Source organism: Brachyhypopomus gauderio, chromosome 10 (assembly GCF_052324685.1).
Source record: "Brachyhypopomus gauderio isolate BG-103 chromosome 10, BGAUD_0.2, whole genome shotgun sequence".
Lineage (NCBI taxonomy): Eukaryota > Metazoa > Chordata > Actinopteri > Gymnotiformes > Hypopomidae > Brachyhypopomus > Brachyhypopomus gauderio.
Window position 1 is genome coordinate 19248007 of NC_135220.1, and position 17707 is coordinate 19265713.

The 17707-nt window shown below is 44.5% G+C and overlaps 1 protein-coding gene across 1 annotated transcript in view; it reads left to right on the forward strand.

Annotated features, from left to right (window-relative positions):
- Nucleotides 1-1324: 1324 nt before the first annotated feature.
- rtn4rl1a (reticulon 4 receptor-like 1a) overlaps nt 1325-17707 on the forward strand; it is a 101972-nt gene continuing 85589 nt past the window's right edge. The window contains exon 1 of the mRNA XM_077020322.1: nt 1325-2195. Within this exon, the coding sequence (XP_076876437.1) occupies nt 2183-2195 (13 nt within the window). The 5' untranslated portion in view covers nt 1325-2182. The remainder of the gene's footprint in view (nt 2196-17707) is intronic.

Consider the following 17707-nt stretch of genomic DNA (forward strand, 5'->3'; position numbering starts at 1 on the left):
GAAAATACAAGAACATGGTTCTTGTGTCATTACACAACATAAATGTTTCATGTTTCATAAGCCGGTTATCAAAACAGCCTCTCTGCGGTAAAGTACAGAGTGTTTGAATACAAACCATCAGACATTTGTAAATTTGTGAAATGTATTATGGGCCTTGTGATAAAGACACAGTCAGACCACTGTTCAGGAAATGCTGGAGAATGAGAGATCGTTAGGTAAGCTACACAAAGCAGACCAGTCATAACTCAGACCTTGGAGACTTTAAATGGCCTGTGTTTCCACAATAGGAAGAACTTCTCCATCTCTTCTGGAATTTCTGCACTAATGGATATATATTTGCACTTAATTTGCCCTCTGAGATCTCAGGCTGATATTACTTTCAGTGTAATTGTTGTTTAATTATGTAATATATGTAAAATAAACATATGCTTTGCTATATTATTTCATCATGGCAGTATCATTTTCATGCCAAAACTACCTTCGACTAAACTGATTAACAAAAATGAAGAAATCGATGCAGAGACATGTAGTCCTGGCTAGCCTTTTTTTAGAACGGACTCTGTGATTTCTGACCCCAGTACTTTACCGACAGTAAGATGTGTATGTTGCAGATATCTGTTAGAGAACAGCAAGCAGGAACATTATCCATTCCCGTCTGCTCACAGACAGACACAGATGTATCGCCTCTGCTGGCATACCCTCCCACCAGAATGAGAGGACGGAGCCTCTGGGAATATCTATTGTTCTCAACACAAATTTAGTTCAAAGCAGCAGTCTCAAATGAACTGAAAGGCCTTGTTTATTATGCTTACACTAACTTATTACAGAAATCAATTGCATGAAAAACACATATAAGTGGACAAAGTGGTCCGACGAGATCTTATGCCCTAACAAGAGTTTATGAAGTCAAGAATGACAAAGCATTGTTAAAGGAAAGAACCGGGCATAATTTCCTCCTAAAAAATCCAATGGGCTTTAAATAAGAGGACCACAAAAACGAACAATAAAGCAGTGATTAAACGTCTAATCATATATACCAGTAGCCTATATACCAAAATGACACAGATTTTTTATTGTGGATAAACTATGAGTTTTAGAATTGAGCGTTATAATTGAAACTAAAATCAATTTATTTAAATAAATAAGGAAGAGCTAAATATATAAGCTATGGGCATTTTATAGTAATAAGCGACAGTTTGACTCTGTGCGACTGAAATTATGGCATAAAATAACTTTTAAAACAACTATCCTATATAAGTTTAATGGCGTGGGCAGTCATCACCGCTGGCCCATTTTCTGTTTTCACCGTCAGAGGAGGGCACGAGCAGGTAGGCACGAGCAGGTAGGCACGAGCGCGAGAGCTCCATCCTCTCCTCCATGGAAACTACATCAAAACAACAGAACACTAAAAGAGAAAAACACTCAAAGAGACAACACAGTTTTATCGTATGTCTTTTCCTATTTGTTTTTTGAAGTACATCGTAATGAGCTGAGTGAAACGCCCGGACTAGGACTCGGGAAAAGACAGAAAAAAACAAAACACAAAAAAAACGTGAAATGCAGTAGGATAAATAACTACGGCTCATTCACTTCTCTCGGTAGAGCTCCGCGACTTAAGGAGGTGAGAGTGTTTGACAGCCCGGGAAACGTCTGACCGAGAGGCAGCCTGGCACCCCCGGACGGAGCGCCTCCCTAATAGAAACCCAATCAGAATTTGTTCTTGGACGTGTACGACGCGCTCGACCAAGTCGCGCAGTTTGGCGTGTGTTTCTGTGTCGTTTGACGCTATCGGACATCTTCTAACGTTCAGCAGCATCGGAACCACATAACTGATCTGTGTGTAGTTACTGAAGGGGCTTTGGGAAGCGGACTGTGTGTCGGACATCATCTTCAGATCCATTCGGAGTCATCCCTCTTTCACATTTATGTTCCTCGAGGGTCTGAAGATTTTGTGAGGTTTCCGTTTCAGGATGGTTCCCATTTTATTTGCTACCTGAGACCTGGGTCAAGTTCTTCTGCTTCAGATGATCCAGATCTCCACCCAGTCCAGGCAGGTTGAAGACAGCACGAATGATATAACTTTAGCCATATTCGACGCGCAGGAGCCTTTTACAGTGGAAGAGCAAATATGAGACGTATATTTTGACGGGATTTCGCAGCAAAGGGTCACGCCATTTTCATAATGTTTAAGCGAGGTAAGAACAATATTTCGATATTGGGGAGCCGCATCATTCTTTTCCTTGGGTGTAACGTTAACAAGATGTATTTAATAGCCAGTTTTATGTTTACTGAGTACGGAACAGCTGTCGTTTTTAGAGACTGTTTGTGTTGTTATTGCCAAATGGGTTAGTTCTGTTCCATCGATCTGTTTGAGACTTTTCATGGTCCTGTAAGGCAGAATATTGAATTTCGTGGTTTAGACAGTTTACCTGCTCAGTGTCCCAGGGATGGAATTCCGCTTTGTTATAGCTTTTAACTCGAGAATGAAATATTCATGCATATATCGCTTAATGGTATTTTTATATAAAGAAAATGCCAGTGCCGCACTGCAGTTGACATTTAGTCGAACCTCCATAAATAGCGTACAGTAATTTCAATCCAATACTGATATGAATTTTAAAGTCGCAAGAGGTAGAAAAAAGAGACCGCCGATCTTGAGAAACATGCCATGATCCGAATGTAAAATGAACAAAACCCCAACAAAGTAGGCCTTTTAGAAAACAATAACTATTAGTGTGAACACAGACTGCAGTAATACATTAATACTGCTATTTTATTACAGGCAGATTGACTTACATGTTATGGAAACAAATGGGTTTTCTAAAACAGTTTCTTAAGAAGAGTCGTTTAGGGCTCCCATGAGGTGGCACTGTAGTTTCCACAACAGAAATAAGTTTTGTAGATTATGACTAGAAAACATTCAGGGCATGGCTGAGCTGTTTATGTTTCTACCACCGAGTGGTGCTAATTTACATGAAGGAGGGGCTGATATTAGACGCAATAGTTGTCTTGGATTTAACGATTTAATCTATTTTTGCTATTGTAAACATGAATAAATGATAAGTACTATTTTATTTCAAATCATGTTTTTGTTGTTGTTGTTTTTGGATTTATGTGAAGAAAAAAAAACAGCCATACACACAAATACACCTGCATATGCACACACACACACACACACACACACACACACACACACACACACACACACACACACACACACACACACACAGACACAGACACACACGCACACACACACACACATTCCATTTGTATCTATGCAGGATCCACGCACGTTAAAGTATTTCTGCAGACTCAGAGAACTTTGACCAGCATTCAGCTGGCAGCTTCTGAACAGCCTGCTTAGGGAACTGGCTCCCTCATTTACTTCATTATAGACCTGGCAAGACAGTGTGTGGGCTCCAGGCGCGAAGATGGAGGGATGGGGTGACGGGGAGAGCAAAAGACAGAGAGAAGCTCGCTGAAAATGACGCCTCAGTGATGCAAGGGAGCCTCTCTCCAATCTGAAAGCACAACAGATGCAAAGTGAAAGAGTGATGGCGAGTTATGAGTGTTATGACAATTTCTGACTCCTCTGCTGGCTGGGGATGCGACAGGTTGATCCCGGTCTGCAAAGACGGGTGTGGTGCAGCGGCTCACGGGATAAAGGTGGTTACAGATGAGAGTGAGCAGTGTGGTCAGATAGGTAGTTGCACCTTGGACTGGATGTCTCTGAAGCATATTGTTCAGGCGTGCTCATTACTTTTTACATCGCTACTGACTGGACTGTTTTTCTTGCACAACCGTGGAGTCAGAGGTCATGGGAACGCTGTGGCTGCATGTTGAAAGGAAAGATCAATCATACATACTGACATGGCTTTGTTTTAGTATACCTTTCATGCACACACACACACACACACACACACACACACACACACACACACACACACACACACACACACACACACACACACACACACACACACACACACACACACAAGCTCCTTCTTTTGCAGCAGATGATGCATTTGTGTGTATCTTTGCTTGTGTGAATTGTGAGGTTTCTTGTAATATAAGATAAGGATGGGCGTCACACTGCAAGCAATAACACATTGACATTATCCTTAATTTAATTGTTCCTCTACCTCTGGAATGACTAAATATTAGATGTTGTATTTATGTATCTAAGCGCACATGGCAGACTGCCCATGTGCTGTGTCTGCAGGGTGTTGTGAAAACACAGTGATCTCAGTTAAAAAGCCACTCTGAATACCAAGTTGATCCAGCCATGAAATTTGAATTGACAGCACTTTGCATAACTTTGCATACTGTGAAAATGAGCAGTGACGACTTTGACAACCTTTTGCTGATATTTTGTGCTGTTCTCCTCCAGGCTTCAGTGCTCATTACTCTTATCTGAATCTGTTGTTTTAACCTCAGTGGAGATTTGCAGATGCCATCAGCTTGTGATCATTTACTGAAAAGCACATCTCTGGAAATATCTTCTGTGCATGCTTTATTTAGACTTCATGCAGCAGATCAGATGCTTAGCTGAGCTGTGAAAAAAGAATCAGATTTGACAGGGTTTCCAAACACAGCCTTACGAGCATTTTTCAGCAGTAAGAATCAGTTAAAAGCATTTTCAGGAGTTAAAAGTGTCCAGAGGTTTCGGCAGGACTCAAGGCCACACTGACGTAGACTTTGGTTAATCTCTTGACAAGGAAGATCTCCTTTCCTCTGCTGTTTACCTCATAGCTGTAGAGGTTTACCAAGGCCTCGGCACAATAAAAATAGCTGCACTCAGCTTCCTCTCCATCCAAAGCAGATGCTTTAACCTGAACTCCTGGAGAACATTTGCACCGCTCTCCCACTTTGGAGTGCTAATTAAATCGGAGGGGTGGGAAGGCCGGGCCATTAGCCGATGATAATTAGGAGACGATGAAGAAGAAAACAAACAGAGGCCTGTTGTCTCGCAGCCTGTAAAGTGATTAATAATGGATGGGAGAGGATGAAGAGGGTAATCACATGCCGAAAGGTCAGCGGTGACGTGAAGCCGCTTTGGAGAGGAGATCGCACGAGAGGGGCTGTTTGCAGAGTGGCCGTGTGGAGCAGAGCATGCTGAATGGTATTTCTGTGAGATTAACTTTAAAGGGAGATAATGGTCAATTTCACCACATGCTCGTGGGCACACATGGGAAGGTGGCCCTGGAAATGCACTTCTCGGAGTGCCATTGTCATTGTCTTTATGTTGAATGAACATTACCGAACCGTTTCGGGCACGTTGAAATCTTTTCGCTCTTCTTAACTGTCAGAAATTAAAGTAAGAAAATGTGCCCATTCAGTATTGGCTCCCATCTGTTTGAAATGTCATTGTGAATATTTTAACCAGGGGACTTGAGAGTTCTAAAACAGCATTCAGAAAAAGGTGAGGTGAAAGAATATAATTAAATGTTATTTAATGGAAAAGAAAGAACGAGACGCCTACACTCGTGGTGCCCCTCCTACGACCCCCCCACCCCCTCACATTTGCATCTCTAGTACTGGCAGAAGAAAAGACTCTGCACACCTTCAACATCAAGGGCTGCTTGACAGGAGCCAGCTGTAGCACTGATTCAACATGGCAGCCTTCGTTTTCCCTTACGCCTGACATAAAGACGATGAAATAGCAGTGAAGCACTCTCGGCCTGGCGGGAGCGAATCTCCCCCCATGGCGCTGCAAACGCTCGCACGAGTGGCCCCTGCTGCAGTGAAGAGCGAGGCTGTCTCACCTGGAGGGTGGAGTTGAAGCTGTCTCACCTGGAGGGTGGAGGCAAGGCTGACTCACCTGGAGGGTGGAGTTGAGGCTGTCTCACCTGGAGGGTGGAGGCGATGCTGTCTCACCTGGAGGGTGGAGTTGAAGCTGTCTCACCTGGAGGGTGGAGGCGAGGCTGACTCACCTGGAGGGTGGAGGCGAGGCTGTCTCACCTGGAGGGTGGAGTTGAAGCTGTCTCACCTGGAGGGTGGAGTTGAAGCTGTCTCACCTGGAGGGTGGAGGCGATGCTGTCACACCTGGAGGGTGGAGTTGAAGCTGTCACACCTGGAGGGTGGAGGCGAGGCTGACTCACCTGGAGGGTGGAGTTGAAGCTGTCTCACCTGGAGGGTGGAGTTGAAGCTGTCTCACCTGGAGGGTGGAGGCGATGCTGTCACACCTGGAGGGTGGAGTTGAAGCTGTCACACCTGGAGGGTGGAGGCGAGGCTGACTCACCTGGAGGGTGGAGGTGAAGCTGTCTCACCTGGAGGGTGGAGGCGAGGCTGTCTCACCTGGAGGGTGGAGTTGAAGCTGTCTCACCTGGAGGGTGGAGGCGAGGCTGTCTCACCTGGAGGGTGGAGTTGAAGCTGTCTCACCTGGAGGGTGGAGGCGAGGCTGTCTCACCTGGAGGGTGGAGTTGAAGCTGTCTGGCTGGGGCTCCACCCACCCCGTTGCCCTTGCTTTTGTCTTCTACGTGCTGTCAGACTCTGGCTCGGTTAGCCTGACAGGGTTAGCGCTGAGCCACTGCTGGAGAAAGTGGCTAACGCTAGCAGAGTGCAAGGCATAGAGGGGCTTTGCTCTCAGTTCCTCTCCAGACGTCTGTGGGAAACGATCATCGCCTCTGTTTCAGGCAGGTCCCTCTGGAGCAGTTTCGGCAGACGGCCACTCCGAGGGCCAGGCGGGGTGGGAGGTGCAACAAGGAGGAGCTCTAATGGAGGAAGTGTGAGGATGAGAGGGTGGGTTGTATCGCTGCTCTGTCACCCAGACCCCAATCAGAGGAGCTTTACTCTCTACGGAGGAGCAGGGCACGGGGCCAGCACTCATCTGCAGCTGTCCTGCCCACAGAAAGAGATAGACAGACAGTGAGAACAAGAGACAGACAGACAGCGAGAACAAGAGACAGATAGACAACGAGAACAAGAGACAGAGAAACAGATGAAACAGAGTGAGAGAAGGGGATGGTGGTAACAAAAGCAAAAAAAGACGCATAAGTGGCAAACTGGATTATTGGATTTTTCAAAAGCTTCATTATATTCCGCTTTCAAGTACAGCTGAGCTGTGTCTGTGAAGACACCACAGAACATATGCAGTCTTTCACATTTGCATCCACCTACATGCAGACACACACAGACACATACATACCACACCAGACCACAACATGCTTTCATCCAAGGATATATCCTTACAATCACATTGAAAGAAATCTTTCTTTCCTTCATGTAACACTGTAGATCACAAATACTGAGACAAGCACAATATATAGGATTTATTTTTCTTTCTCGTGCTTTTAGCCACACACACGCACACAAGCACGCGAACACACACACACACACACACACACACACACACACACACACACACACACACAAACGTTTGATAACTCAGTCACATGCCACTAAACATTTGCCAAAACAACAGAACTTACTGATTCAAGAGTACTCAGTCCACTTAGAATACTGTAGAAGAGTGACAATCGAACACAGTAGTTTTAGAAACCTATGTACACCCACACATAAACATACGCACACACACACACACACACACACACACACACACACACACACACACACACACACACACACACACACACACACACGTTGTATGATGTTTGACAGAAACCTACGTACACCCACATGTAAGCGCACACACACAAACATACACACATACACGTTTGACAACGTTTGACAGAAACCTACATACACCCACATGTAAACACACACGTATGACATTTGACAGAAACCTACATAACCCCTCATGTAATCACACACACACACACAGACACACACACACACACACACACGTATGACAACGTTTGCAGTTCTTTTGGTGTTGTTCTGTAATCACCAGCAAAGGTTCTTGGACAACTGCTGGTTGCTGACTGTGACAAACACCTGCTTAGACGGTTCCCTCTGTCTGTGTCTGACTTGAGTGCTTCTCTGGATGTTCATATATTGCTGAATATCCATAAGTGTTTTCTGTGTGTTTGGAATACATGCATCATAAAATGTAGCTAAGCTTCATATGTTCAGTGAGAGGTCGCTGCTTCTGCCCTTTGACCTCACAGTAAAATGGCACCATGCGCAGGATATCTCACTGAAATGTAAATCAGTTCTTTTGAAATTGCAGCCTGATTACATGTTTCCCTCCACCAGGTGTTCTGTCAGGGAGGTCTGACAGATTAATTGAATTGTAAGGCAGGACATGCACTTCATTGGTTAGGACTGAAGGAGGAAGTGGTCTTAGTGGAAGAGATATCAAACCCAAACGCACACATACACACACATGGTTGCCCACGCAAGCATGCATACACACACACACATACACACACACACACACACACACACACACACACACACACACACACACACACACACACACACACAGGGTCACAGGATAAGAGGCCGCCGGCATCGGGTCGGCTAGATGAAATGGATATGTGTGTCCTGTTTAGCAGTGGCTCTGACCTGCAGGATGGGAATATATAGATAGTGTGTTTGTGTGTGTGTGTGTGTGTGTGTGTGTGTGTGTGTGTGTGTGTGTGTGTGTGTGTGTGTGTGTGTGTGTGTGTGTGTGTGTGTGTGTGTGTGTGTGTGCTTCTGCTGCAGTCCGCTGCGCTTATCGCAGCAGAGCACTGGAGCACAACCCTGCTGTGTGTGTGTGTGTGTGTGTGTGTGTGTGTGTGCTGGGGCTCTGGGGCTTTGGGACTGGGCTTGGGACACACACACACAACACAACAGGGCAGTCCATCGGAAGGAGCTTTCACTGCCTGATTATAACAGATACCACTGTCTATGAGCCGATGATTAAAAATCGTGAGGAATAGACAGAGAGGAACAGAGATGGAGAGAGAGCCAGAAAGAGAGAGAGAGAGTGTAAGAGAAAGAGAGAGAGCAAGTAAGAGTGATAGATTGTGCAGAGTTTTTTAAGTAGAGCTCTTAGTGGATATAAATGTGGAGGTCTGGATCTACAGACAGGGATTTTTCCATTGTGTGTGTTTGTATCTGCATTTGTGTGTATGGAGCTCATGTTTTGAGTGACTGTTTTTTTGTGTGTGTGTACTGTAGTGATCATGAGTGCATGTTGCCAGAGTCTGGGTGGAGTGCGTCTGAGAAGAGGGCATGTGTTGCCGGGCGTGTGTTGCCGGGCGTGTGTTGCCGGGACACCAGAGCTCCACAGAGACACGGAGCGCAGCTGCTGCTAAGGCCTGGGGGGGGCGCCAGGGGAAACACAGAGGCTGGAACTCTGCAACTCACACCACACACGCAGTGCCTTCCTAGAGGGAGACAGAGACAGCGTCCATGTGTGTGCATGGGGACTGAAAAAAACAGCCACAGAGTGTGATTGAGTGAGTGCATGAGAGAGACAGTGGCAGTGTGTGTGTCTCAGGGACAGTGTGTGTCTCAGGGATGGTGTGTTTGTCACAGAGAGTGTGTGTCTCAGGGATATTGTGTGAGAGGGTGTGTATCAGAGAGAGTAGTCAGGATACAACACAATCGACGCTGTGTTGAGGAAACACGAAGCCCCGAGTACTAATAGCTGTTAACAGCTTGATGTAGCAATGCAGGTGATTTCTGACAGAACTCAGGTAGAGGACTGGCAGTGGATCAGGACAAACGTGGTCTGTGTGGCCAGCAAGCATCTTTCTCTGAAGTACCGGCTGAAATTGTTCAGCCGTTCTGATTGGAGAAACCCACATGATGGGTAGAGTTGATATGCACAATTTGAAGCATGATTTATTACAGGTTATCCTGTCCCAAATGTACCTACACTGAAACCCATGAAGAAATCGGATAGTGTAGTTTTTTATTGTTTTGGGTCTGTACTCAGAAACAGTAATTAGTTAAACTGCAGAGTGTCAGCTTTTAAATCAAGGATGTGTGTTCATAGCAGCAGAGCAGTGTTGGAATTATAGCCTGATCTATCCATACTCGTCCCATTTTAGGAGACCACAAGTAATTACCTGTAATTACCTGTCAAGTCGCTTCTTAGGCAGTGTGCCTTTGATTCATTAGATAATGCAAAAAAGAGAACCGCTAGTGGTCCAAAGTACCGTCCGTCTGCGGACGTTGTGGACAAACGGAGCTGCCGGTGGACCTGGCCCACTTGTTTTCACTGATGTGATCTGACTGATGCTGGCAGCAGAGTGAATTCTAAATTGTATAAAAGCGTTTGAACTGTTCGGATCTAACCAACAGCCTTCTAACTCACCAAGGAGCAATTCACAGCGCACCAACGAGCCGCACAATGACCTGAAACACACTGCCAAACGGAAGCGGCTTTTCAGGGCCGGCGAGTGGAACGCTCTGGGCTGGGTCTCTCCGTCTGCTAAGCTCATGGAGCATGCGTTTGACGTACCGAAGACAACATCGAAGGAAAAAAGGCCATGAAACAAAAGCGTCCGCACTGCGCCTGCAGCACGGAGTGATGTCAAAGGCTTGCCTGCAGTAATCAGCCGCAAACCAATTTGGAACCAAGTATTTAAGATGACAGCTTTATTAAAGATTATGATCATTTGTGCAATTACTTTTCTTCCCCTGATATATGAGGACTATGCTTAAAAAGGGGCTGTGGTTTCTGTATGATTCAGGCGACATGTAAATGCCCTCAGATTAAAGCAGGACTATGTATTGACATGTCCTTCAAAAATGAGCTCAGGCTAAATGATTTTGAATGAGAGAATTGTGATGCTAAATGCAGCGGTCAATAGGGCAATGGAATACAATTCAGGATTAGCTGTCAAGATAGGATGGCATAATCTCATGGGATAATCTCAATAGGGATGGTACAATACATAATCTCAGATGAACAGAGTTTGAGAACAAGAGTGTCACAGATGAACTGCTTCTGTTTCTGTTCCAATAATATTCACATTAGCAGAAGCACCCATGCACAAAATGTTCAAAATCTACATTGCACATTGGTTCATTTGGTTCATGAAAACTTAATTGTCTTAATTTTGTTTTAATTGGGAAGATTCTATATAATTCCAAGTTTTAATGAAGGGCTCGTACAAACATAATTTATTTTCAGGGTTATTTTTTACATGAGAAAGATAAGTGTTCCATAAGTGTTCATGGTGCAGCCCACACATCCATAGCCCATGTGATACATAATCCATGTGGTACATAGTCCACATGGTACATAACCAACGTGGTACATAACCCACATTGGTACATAGTCCACATGGTACATAACCCACGTAATACATAACCCATGTAGCACCCACATGGTACAGCCCTGCCACGTCTTCTCCTGGTCTTTGCCTTTATGTTTGACGTTTGATGTCACCTTGTGTGTTTACTTTCCCTCCTTATGTTTCACACCCCCCCCCCCCCCACCGTTCCATTCCCAAATAGTGTGCGTTTAAACCCTTCTGTTCACTAGCGAGTTTGTTGGTTATTGTCAATGCAATGTCCACACTGCCTGCCTCGATTACCTTGTTTACCTCGTTTGCCTCCTTTGCTCTGATGTTTGTTTCACTCCGGGTCTGAATGCATGCACTTCTGCTCCGAGACTCACGCCTGCATCCTGCTCTATTCCCAGTCGCTCGCCAGCATCACACATACCACTTAAAATGGCACAAGCATCAGTAGTTTGCACCTTTAAATACACCGGTCTGCTGGGTATGGCTTATTATTCTAAATGATGCACAAAGTTGCTAAACAGTGTTAGTGATGCCTCCACATATTGGAGTGCATCGGCCTGTAAAGCAGCAGTCTCAGTTGCATCCTCCCCCCAGAACGCTGTAGGTGGCCAGGACAGCACGGAGCTTAGTACCAACCTGTGTAGCGTCACTGTTTACTCAGTGCTGAAATTGTACTGAAAACAAATCTCTCACTCCCTGCACACAGACGCCGGCTTTTTTCACTGCGTTCATGCAGAAAGCAGCCACCTCTGGAGAGACGCTGTCCTCACAGACACTCTCTGACCTTGCTGCCCGAGCCTCTCTGGACCTCATCCATGTCAGCGAAACCTTAGCGTGGTACCTGTCTCACGGTACTCTGGAGAGCTAGCTGACGTGTCCAACATACAATACTGCAATAAGCATTCTTCCCATCATATTAGTGGTTCATCCTGCACAACATTGTGTGTTTTAAAGACTATCACAGCGATTAAACCATCAGCCTTTTTGTCTTTGAAAGATATGACATGCATTACAGTGTATTCAGTGTACATACTATAAGGCATATCAGATTTGTGATATGTTACCATAGCCACCACAGATCACACTGAAAGAATGGGCGAAAAATTCATGCATTGCTTATTTTAGCAGCGCTATTTTTGTCATTACTGTACCAAAAACAACCATTTCCTGGGTTCTGAGCTTTTTCTAAATCCCACGTCTATTGGTCCGCAGCTCTGAGGCGAAACAGCTCTTCATATAGACACAACATTCTGCCATTTACTGACAGTCAGTTATGCAAACGTAAGAGTGAGCCAAGGCCAAGTGATCAGGGTTCACACGTCACCAGGGTTTAAGATCCACTGCCTCCATAACAGACTTACAGTGGACACAGGGCTTTGCGTTCCCACATGTCACTGTTAAAGCAGGCTTCATCACAGCTGCCTGTGGGCTCCAGGCAATTGCAGGTTAATGTAAATACCACTGTGCAGCTATAATGGTTATTCAAACTGACACACATGCCCGCGTCAGTAAACACTACAGCTGACAGCTTTTTGCAACAGAAACCTTTGAACAACAGAACCGTGTTGAGAGCACCTCCACGGAAATGGGAACGTGGTGCGTGCTTCCCGTCCTGTTAGCAAACCGGTTGTGTTTGTTTGTGGCGTGTCTGTGGATTGATAGCTGTGTTTACTGGCTGGGTTGTTAGTGCGCCACCTGCTCCTCTGGTGTTTGGACCCCTTGCCCGGGCTGTGCTGTCCCATGTTTCCTTTAACCCCATCTGCAGATATCTCTGTTGTTCTGCCTCCTCCTTTCTCCTTCTTTCACTTCCTTTTGTCCTCTCTCTCTCTCTCTCTCTCTCTCTTCCTCCCTCTCCCTCTCTTTCGCTCTCACTTTTTCTATTTCTGCTGAATTATTAAAGTGTGTTTTGATTCCTGGTCTGATGGTGGAGCTGAACCTACTCCGGCACCCCCACTCCCACCACCACCACCAACACCAACACCCCCACCCCCACCAACACCACCACCCCCAGCACCCCCACCAACACTACCATCCCACCCCCACCACCACCACCCATCCGTCTGCTTTCGAGCCCCGGGCGCACCGCCGCTCTATGTTCCACAACAACGTGACATCTTCTGCTGTGACGAATTAAGTGTGTTTTATTGATCTCAGCTTGTCTCACAGTTGTAGTCCAATTATGGACACAGTCGTCCAGCCAGCTCAGTGGGAGGGTGCGTGTCTTGGCAGCAGGACCGGTCCCAATCTTCCTAAAGAGCCCAGCACCCATAAATAAGTGTGGTGGGCGGTCAAATGAACTAAGTCTATAAATGTGGACTATTAGATTAACAGCCGTTGTCTTGCACACTGTCCTCAAGAATGAATGGGATCCATTAGTAAAGATGAAAAAATGGTTCTGTTGTTTATTACTTTGTTCTTCGATGAAAAACGAGAGAAACTTTTTGGCCAAGTGAAATTTTACAATGAAAAGAAAAACAGAATTTCAATACAGATAGAATCTTCCATTGTGCTTTCGTGTGACACAGGCTGAAAATCTTACTCCTACTCTGACAAGTCTTCTTTTCTGACATGATTCTCTTGTGACATTGTGAAGAAAGCCTTATTCAGATTCAGACTCTCAGCCGGCTAGCCAAGGATAACACAACTGCTCCCAACTGACGCTGGCTACCACAAAACACAAGGTAGAAAAAAAATGATAATAATGGCTGAGAATACAGACTGCCACCCTGTAGTATTTTTTCTAGACTGCTGAAATATTTTATAGAAATCTGTTTTGTTCCTTTTTCAATGAGAAGAAGAAAAGGAGAGAAAAGAAGAACATGAAGACGGCTGTTTGGATAGTTCACGGTTTTCAAAATAGAATTCACATTTTTTTGAAACAGCTGATTCACACCTCAATTTTATTTTGCCAAACAGTTTTTGACTCAAAAATGTCCTCAGGCAAGTGGGGGAAGCAAACCTTCTCTAGAATTACCAGAAGGTCAGTGCTATACCGCTGGGGAAACATGCACTTATTGTTATTAAATGGGCAAAGAAATTAAAAGCCTTCTTAATATGAAATCTCTTTACAAATCATTTGGTTTTGTAAGACTTTATTCAGTGTAAGCAGTGTGTGAGTTTTTAAAGAAATCATTGACTTTTCTGTTTAGTACATATCCATGCATAAGGATCGACTGACACCTGCAGTGATCTCAGAAACCTTGCAGTGTGTATGTAAAGTTCTCCAGCATGGGATGTTCTGTGCTGTTAAGGAGCCCCGAGACGGCACCGGCAATGGCAGCTCTGACGTAACCCTCCGCATTAGTGCTCCATCTGCCGCCACAACCACGACTCTGCGTGAGGCTCAAGCTCAGCTGCTGGGCTGGCACCTCCATGCTCCTCAACAGCTTACCGCTGGGATCCTCTAGAAAAAAAAGTGTCTCCACCTGTCTGCCTCTGACTAGCCCAGCTGTATGTATGTGTGTGTGGGAGTGTGTGTCTGCAGGTTGCTGTTTTACCCAGAACTCTGGGTATAAGAATTCAGATAGGATGTTATGGGGCCAGTGAGATGGAGCTATTAGTTACATTGTATACACCAAAATACCTTCGAATCAAATCTTTTAGTTACGCTTTCTTTTACATTTCAGCTCAAAAGTGCTGGACAATGGAACCAAAACAATAGAAAACTGACCAATTAATAATAGAAAAGGGTTATTTCTGTCCAGTCTGCTGAGACCAAATCCAGTCCCTGTTTTTATTTTATTCCATTCTGTGGTGTTTGTTTACCTGGCTAAAATGTGGCAGGAGCTGGGACAGAGCTAAAATGTAAGCTGGCTGCAGGATTGGACTGGATCATGAACCCTTGGGAAAGTCTGGCCTGGCTTGGGGTGGTTGAGTCCCCTCACAACTGGAAGCTTACAGCTTATTGGACCTGCATGAGGCTGAGCTGGACATGTCACAAGTCATATTCTAACATGTTTGTGTGTATTTATGGTTGTTCTTAAGGACGATCCAAACATAACATTCACAGAAATATGCAAATGTTGTATGGATACATAAATAACTAGCATGACACAGTATAAAACATTCTTACAAATGAATATAAAGCATAGATGAATAATTAAACAATTCATTGCACTATACAAATATGTTACATTGCACTATAAAATTCATTACAATTCCGGTCACAGCATGAATATGTAACATTTGTCCTTATATTTCCACACAATAAATCTATGATGGACGCCTTGTTTAAAAGATTAAATATATAATGGATAACCAAGACAACAATGGCTTTACTTCAATAATGGCTTTACTTCACTGTAATTCATACTGAGAGAGAATCAGAGAGAGAGAGAGTGAGACAGAGAGAGAAAGAGAAGAGAGGGAGAGAGGTTAGGCTGTTAGGTGTTCAATCCAAAAAATGTGTCTGGTGGGGGGGGGGGGGGTGTCATGGAGGTGTTTTGCTTGAAGAGGAACTTCGGTGTACTTCAGAAAATAGATGATATAATGAGGGAGGAGGATTATCTAGAAATACTGAAGCAAAACTTGGAGGCAGTCAGAAATCAGACTGGTTGCAAGAGAACATTGATCCGAAGCATTTTCTCCAAAGTTGTGCCAACATGGCTTAAAATGACAAAGTAAAAGGATTGGACTGCAAAGCCCTGAAAACCTTTGCGCTAAGCTGGAAAAGTGTCCGAGGGAGGCCCAGAAACCTGACTGAGTCACATCAGCTACATCTAGAAGACTGGGCAAAAAACTGAGCCAAGTTTTCTTTTGGAGGGCTACCCCAAGTGTTTGATTCCAGTCCAACAGTTTAAAGGCCATGAAACACTACTCATGTATGTAACCCTGACATCTGACACAAAAAATTTGAAATACTATATAAAACCTGAAATAAATCTTATTGTGAATCTAAATCTTATGGAAAGTAAACACCGAAACAAAGCAAACATTTTGTTATTAAGAAGACACTTCAACTGCCTGTGACTGCCTGTGAAGAAAGAAATTATGTGTGTGTGTGTGTGTGTGTGTGTGTGTGTGTGAGAGAGAGAGAGAGAGAGAGAGAGAGAGAGAGAGAGAGAGAGAGAGAGATAGAAGAAAGTAGGAGAGAGGGATACTGAGATAGGGAGAGGGAGAAGAGAATATTCAGGAGCAACAGCTGGCATGCGGGCCCTTATCCGTGATCATCCGTCCTGCCAACTTTATGATTACTAAGAATAAAAAAAGCTTTTACGTAATGTGGAGCACGGGCTCTTTCATGCATCTGCCCCTCTTTGGAACTTTCAGTCTTTGGATCAAAACTGGTATTATAAAAGGATATTAGTAAGAATCTGGTGACGTTCTGTGGCTGGATGCACCTGAACATGAATCTCTACTGACGCAGATATTGACTGGCTGTTTGAAGTGCCTCACAAAGAGATCGGCTGCCTGTTTCTGGATTGTGCAACGGTTGTTCCACCACATTTTGGTTAAAAACGGCATTGGGTGTCTCATTTCAGTGAGTCATGCTATAGGCTTGGTTTATTTTCAGCAGGTTTAGTTTGAGGTTTAAACATGGAATCCAGTGACACAGATGAAATGTTGATTACATGGGCCTTGGATCCGTTCAGCGCCAGTGCTGGTGTATAAAGACTGGTGTATAAACCCTGGTGTACTCCTTAAAGCATACAGAAATAAAACACTAACAAATCATAAATTAAGTCAGTACAATGGGAATGCAGAATATGAGGATTTGAATTGAACATGAATGAATTTGTGGTCTTTCTCGCAACTTTGTGACCTACACCTGTAAAATATGAGTGGAATCTTCCGGCAACCCTCGACACCATTTTCCCGGCTGTTATATATGAACATGAATTATGGAGTGGTGACGTTTAAAACAGCATACTTAATGTGTTACATAAGGTGACACTGTAATTTTTTATTGCAGACTTTCTGTTGCAACCCACACTCTAATGCTAAGTACAAAATGTGAAAATGAAATTAGAGCCTTTACTGAATAAAGCCAATCCAGTGTTAATTAAATTACCCAGGCTTGGTTGAGCATGATTACAGCGTAATTTAGCACACAGTAGTGTAATGTGTTAGTATACTTACCAAAAGCAACGAATGGGGTTTCATGTTTTCAGCTACATTTCGTGTGGAGGAAGCTGTCAACTGAAGGACCTTGATTTCAGACATCACAGCGACAGTGTTCTTTCAATACCCCTCCCGCTAAGCTAGGACATATGTCGAGTCATCCCATTCATATTCTCCATTTCCCAGGATTCATCTACCTGAGAGAGAGTCTGTGCATTCCTCATCTGTGTAAAAAGGTGAAGACATGCTAAGGCATTAGCCCAGCCAGTGCGGGCTGAAGCAGCTGTCACTTCTGTTTCTCAGTTATGGGCATATGACTCTGCACTAGCTCACGTTTCCCTTGGGCCAGGTGCGTTAGCGCAACACACTGGCTCTCCACCCACTGGCCCTGAGGAGACAGACAGTCCTCTGGGCAGGAAAGGCCCTGCTCCACTGCAGGTGGGAGGGTGTGTGTGTGTGTGTGTGGTTTGTGCATTTTCTTCTTAGATACTCCCAAA